This window comes from Vitis vinifera, chromosome 7 (assembly GCF_030704535.1).
Source record: "Vitis vinifera cultivar Pinot Noir 40024 chromosome 7, ASM3070453v1".
NCBI classification, from domain to species: domain Eukaryota; kingdom Viridiplantae; phylum Streptophyta; class Magnoliopsida; order Vitales; family Vitaceae; genus Vitis; species Vitis vinifera.
This window is the reverse complement of record NC_081811.1, coordinates 27490143-27496600: the sequence shown is the minus strand read 5'-3', so window position 1 is coordinate 27496600 and position 6458 is coordinate 27490143. Positions and strand designations below refer to the sequence as shown.

General features: G+C 32.3%; 1 protein-coding gene across 1 annotated transcript; it reads right to left on the bottom strand.

The window, feature by feature from the left end:
* Window positions 1–1933: 1933 nt before the first annotated feature.
* Window positions 1934–4918, bottom strand: LOC100247320 (heat shock factor protein HSF24). The gene is made up of 2 exons (XM_002277729.5): window positions 4149–4918; window positions 1934–2999 (listed from the first exon to the last, which is right to left on the bottom strand). Exons 1-2 carry the CDS (start codon window positions 4350–4352, stop codon window positions 2343–2345), a joined length of 861 nt encoding a protein of 286 aa, XP_002277765.2. The 5' UTR covers window positions 4353–4918; the 3' UTR covers window positions 1934–2342.
* Between the last annotated feature and the right edge of the window lie 1540 nt (window positions 4919–6458).

The window sequence follows — 6458 nt, the reverse complement described above, 5'->3', positions numbered from 1 at the left end:
ATATTTTTGTTTGGGTTACAAAAAACTTATATTGAACATAATAAAAAATATTTAAAAAAAAAAACCATTCCAATTAAATATTGTTTATTTTAAAATTTTAATAATAATTTTTATTTAAAAAAATGGAGTTGTGAATTTCACATTAAAACATTGAATATAATAAAATCATTTTACATAATATACTTTTGGTGAAAAAAGCCATTTTATAATTTATTATTTAAAGAAATTATTTTGTTTTAAAATATAAGAAGAATATGAAGAATAATTGAGTGTGAAAAAATAAAAGAAATGAAAAAAAAAAAAACAAAGTTTACGTGGGGTGTGGGATTGGATGGGTAGAGATGAAAAAGAATATAAAAATAAAAGAAAAATAATGCTAAAATGTGGGGTGGGGGTTGGGAAAAAAATTTAAAAAAGGGGTACAATTGGGATATGAGGTTGAGGAAGAACGAGAGAGATGGGGAAAGGAATAGACGAGGGTAGTTTAGAAATGTAAAATGTTGCATTAGTAAAAATGGTGTTACGAAATAGCAATTGGGTAAATATGCATATAGCTGAAAATTTTTTAATAATAAATTTTTTTTACACTTTAATTTGTTTTAAACATCTTTTAAATCAGTACTTTTTGGATATAAATTTTCAAGGGTTCTTAGTAAAAATTATTAATAATCTTCTATTTTAAAAACAAAAAATAGAAAACATATTTAGTCAAATATTAAATGGGTATTTAGTAAGCTAATTTAACAACTTAAAGTTGTTTAATAACTTAATTTAAATTATTAAATAAATTAAATATATTTGGTAAAATTATTTAATGGTATGATTTAAAATAAAAAAATAACTTTAAATAATAAGTAAAAGTAACTTATTCTTAAAGTTCACATTTTTATTTTTATTTTTTACCTTAACTTACCTTAATTACCTTCACGATCTCATTTGTTGCTCTACGACATCCATTATTACTATACTCTCTTTGCCTTAATTATAATTTATGAGGATAAATATATAAATTTGATAATTTAATAAAAATTTTAAGTTAATTTTAGTAAACAACTTTAACATTTAAAGCAAAAATTAAATAATAAATTTTAAATTAATAATTTAAATAAAATTTAACTTAAAATTAATTTAATTTATTAAATAATAAGTATTAAGTTTTATTAAATTAAATAAAAATAAAAATAGATTATTTTTATCTAATTATATATATAAATGGCGTAGAACACGAGAAGACCCATCCGTCTCGAACCGGACACATGATTAAAAAAACCAAACAAGGAAAGTCATCCTCGTCCCGCTAAAATCCTTTCCAAATCTGTTCTACTAGGGGTGGAGTAGGCCGGAATATACCCACACTGACTGTCATTCCTACTTGGAGGAATTGTCTTCCAATCACGAATCAGGAACGTCAAAGCCCTAGCCAACCGGCCCAATATATCTTAGGCAATCTCCCTCCTGTCTCTCAGTGGTCAGGCGGTCCACATTCTTTTTCTTGTGGAGCCTCATCCACTGATCCACACAATCAAGTCAAAACTCGAATGAAAGAAAGATTCAAAAAAGATAGCAAAAGTCTGAAGTGAAAGAAAGGTCCCAGCACGGGCTAAAGATTGGAATTTGATATGATTAGGGATTGACCACAACGCCAACTCATGGGATTAGATAATCACTAATTCAAATCGGGTTTAGGTAACAACTTGCTTAAACCTTAAGTTTTGCAACAAAAATTATTATACGCCGCAGACTGCTGAACTGCCCTTGCGTAGGCTCAATATTCTTATTTATGTTGCAATTACACTGAAAATTATCATATAAGAACCACAATTCCAAAGGAGAATATGCCCTCCAAGTAATCCATAGTATACGTTATTCTCCAACCAATGGGTCGGCTCCGATGCAATGAGCCATAACACGAAAGTCAGAACAGAAGCAGAAGTAAATATAGAAAGCTTCCAACATTATGATATATGTTCTAAATGGATTGTGCAAATTTTACACAGATTTATGAACTTACTTGGAGATGGGGAAAGGAAGGTGGAGACCCATTTGCCTTTGATCTCCGACGCCACCTTTTCTCCTCATCATCATCATCAACGGTGGACCTGTCTTAGTCCTACGTTATAAATAAATAACCACCCCCGTCTTCGTTACATTATTTCACAAACTAAGAAATAACCCTAGGGTTGCAGAGAGTCTCTTCTTTCTCACTGCTAACTGTAAACTAGAACTAAAGAACATTTTTAACATACATATATAAATATCAAAAGAAACAAGCCCATGTGCATGGCCTTTTTCTTTCTTTTTTGGTTTGGGTGTCTGCGTGTGTCACATGCTGTTGAGGTTGTTCAGTTGCAGACCTTGCTGGTCATCCACGGCGCCTCAAAGTCCACAGTCTTCATCTCCTTCTGGTGTGGCCCACCGTACCCCATTTTCTCCTCTCGTCCCCTTTTCTTCTTTCCCTTCAGCCAAACCCCAAACAGTTTCAAACTCTCCTCATTGGGGTCCTCGTCTTTTTCATCGTCGTCGTCGTCATCAACAGAGCCTCCAATTTCACCAACCAACCCACCATGGCCGGACCCACAGCTTTCTTGCTTCATGATGCGATTGATCTGATCGGGTGCCACCTTCACGTACTCAGTCAAAAACGCTATCAGCTCCTCGCACTGCCTCTTCGTCTGCGCCAGCTCTGTGCTCAGACTCTCATTATCCTTTTTCAGTTTCTCGTTCTCGTCCGATAAATCAGCGAACTGCGCCGTCGTCGTAGTCTCCACAGACCCGGGGTTTTTCGAGTCCGGAGACGACGTCGAAGTCGACCCCAGATCCTCCCCGGAGTTCGTCGGAGACGACGTTCCACCCCCGGCGGATTTTCCACCTGGCAGGGCCTGCGCCGTCGACGAAGTGGTCGTTTTGCGGCGCCGAATTTCGGACATAAGCTCTCTTTGCCCTCGCTTGAAATACTCGTTCGCGAACTCCCATTTGTCGGGCACAATCTTTCTAAAGCCCTGCGAAACACCCGATAACTAATTAATTAAATCACCATTTAATTTTCAAGAAATCAAAATTTAACAGGGTAGATTGCATAATTTTCCGCCGTCAAATTGGAAAAAAACCGAAGGCACGGAGATTTTCTCTAGTGCTCTGCTGCGTCAGGATAGTGACATAAAGCAGATCGGGCCATACACGTACACCACCAATCGACACAAAAGTGGTAATATCGGAGGGTGTAAATGTAGCTGAAGCGTAATTTTCTCAATCTGTACGCAACAGATGCATTGTTTCAGAAATTTCTACGGATTCGGCAGATGGGCCCTAATGGCCCCCACCTACACACAGCTGTATCGCAGCTGTACAATATCAGACGCATGCTTCTATCCGTACATCAGTCAGTTCAACAAAAAGACCTCTCTGACACTTACCTACATAGGGACCTGCCTACAATAAAAGGGCAAAACGGTCACCATGACCACCCTTAAGGCGCCGACCATCTCCTACGTCATATTTTTGTCCTCAAAAATAATTAAATAGACATTCTTAAAACAATTTTTTTTTTCAGAATAAAAATCTATATTTTAATATATTTAATAAAACAATTTCTTCAAAGATTTTTTTAAAATTTTATCTTATAAATAAATTATTTATCGTACTTATTTTCAAATAAAGTACTAAATCGAAGATAATTGCATGCACAATTCCCAAAATAGCCCTTATATTTTTTTTTCCTCTTTCCTATTATAAAGAAAAAAAAAATTCAGCGCAGAAATAATGACCACCACAAAATTCATTCTCCCAATTTTTACTTTAATTTTATTAATGATTTTACGTTTTTATTTATTGATAAAAAGGAAACGAATAAAGACCTCACTCTTCTAAATTTTTTATTTTCATTTTTGGTTAAATTCGTAAATAGCATTAATATTTAATAGACACCTTCGTGGTCAAACTGTTGAATAGACTACCAAATAGAGATGGCAGTAGAAGATTGAAACGGCGGCAGCACCGCCGCCGACGGCACACACCGATCGAATAGGATACCGTTCCTTTTTCATTTTCTTTTTTCCCTCTCGGTTTCTCACCGGCCAAACGGAGGCCAATCAAAACTAAAATAGAATAAAGAAACGTATGGAACAAAGGGAGGAGGAGAGGTGACGTACATATGTATTGAGCTGGCGGACGAAGCTTGAGAAATTGTTGTGCTTGAAGTAATTAGGAAGCAAATCCTTAGCGAAGTCCGCAGTTTTCCAAACCACGAAGGTGTTGCCGCTTTCGCTCCAGGAGATCACGTCGTCGGTGCTCGGATCATCCACCAACTGGTACGTCTTCGTCAGAAACGGCGCCGGAACCGATCTTTGTGCCATTTCTCCCCGATTTGTCCCTCACCAACCAACCCTCACGGCCCACCCAAAACACAGAAAAAAATAGGCAAAAAAAAAAAAAAAATTCGGAGCAAAATGAAAATCGACAGGAATCGGGAACAGAAGTATCTTCACCTCCGTTCCTTTTAGGAAGGTCTTTTAAGGGAATCGATCACCAACTAAAAAGCAGAAGTGCAGTTAAGAACTCCCAACCCCAGCAATAAAACCCAGATGGCTTTGTTCTAATGGCCTCCATCAGTGTTGAGCGGAAGGAGTTGCCGGATTTGGATTCGAACGAACCCACCAAGCCCAGACCATAACTTTCTTAATCTCAAAGCATATGATTTTTCGATCTGGGGGGTGGCGTACAAAAGTCTTATAAAGAGAAGAGACAGTGGAGAAAGCGATTTGGGTTTCTAGAAATGTTGAGAAACGCTACAAAACGGACATAAAATATACGAGAAAAATGCAGTTTAGTCGTCTTTAAAGGAGATAAGAAGCAGTGGACCAACACAACGCGCTTTAAGAAAATTTTGTAGCAATTTTTTTCCTTTTTCTTTGCCCTTTTTTCTTCTGTAGTGGTTTCCATGGGGAAGCTTCTAATACATTTTCCATACTGATTTCAAAGTGACGCGTGCCTTTCACCCTTTTACTTTTTCCACACCAAGACTCTAGGCCCGCCCCAGTGGGCATGGAGATTATTATTTTTTTTATTTTTTATTTTTCCACCTAACCTTTTTCTATTGCGTTTTTTCTTTTCGCATAGTTTATTTCAATAAATTAGACTTCTGTTAAAGATGTTTTTTTTTAATAAGAAAAAATGTAGATATTTACCAAAATTTTAAAAATATTTTTAAAAGAAAATCAGATAAAATTTTAAAAATCCTTTTAAAAAATAAAAAGAAATACTTATAATGCTTTTAAGCATTTTCCTAAAAAAACTTTTGAAAAAAGCATTTTTATTAAAAACTTTGAATAGAAAATTTACCAGATTTACTTTTAATTAAATCTTATTGATAAATTTTCTTAAAAAGATTAGATATAAGCAACAAAAAAATTATGTTCAATTTATGAACGTAGCCCTTTTATGGTAAATAAAGGATAGGATATGATAAATAAAAAATTAAGAATTTAATGTGAAAAAATTATGATAAAGTGTAAAACTATAAAACCATGTTAAAAAAATATCATTAAAACTTTTACTATTTTAATTTAAAAACATTAAAGCACATTAAATTATATTTATAATCTTTTATTAGATAATCAAATTATTTATTAACTAATTAACTTAGGGATATTACCTACAAATTAAGTCTTTAACATGAAAACCATGTCTCTTTATCTTTATCAACTCTCTAGAGAATTTTTTAATATCATATATCATTTCAAAACAATTTCCATTTTAACTCATTTTTAACCCAAAATGATTTAGGGTCTGTTGGAAACTATTTTTAAAAATTTTTCAAAATAAAAAGCATAGAACAAAAAATATTATATTTTCAAAAAAAATATTTTAATTTTTTTCATTTGTTTTTGAAAGACCCTTTTAAGAAATAATTATGTAAATATGAAGAATAATTAAAAATAAAATATTGAATATAAATTTATTTTTAAAATATTAAAAACATATTGAAAATATTTTAGGTTTTCAAACAAACTATTATTCTTAAAAAGTTAGGAAATAGTTTTCAAAAGCTGTTTTAAAAAACTATTTATGATTGTTTTTTTAAATAGTTTTCAAACCAATACTTAATTTTTTAATTTTACAAGTTATATTTTTTTGTTGAATTTAATTCTTAAATTATATATATTAAAACAATTATCTTTTTCTGTTTTTTATTTTTTTATTTTAAATTTGCTTAATGATAACTTTGAAATTTTATTATTATTAGATAATATTGGTAATTTTAGTTATTTGATATAGATTTATGTGGATTTCTAAAAACTAATAAAAGATGATATTATTATATTAAAACCAATTATTGGAACCTTTTTATTATCCTATTTATATTCAACTCTCAAAACGTAACTTTTGAACTTTAATGATTTTTTTTTTCTTATCAAATATTGTATTTAAATTTAATTATAACAAAAGGGGTATGAATAAAT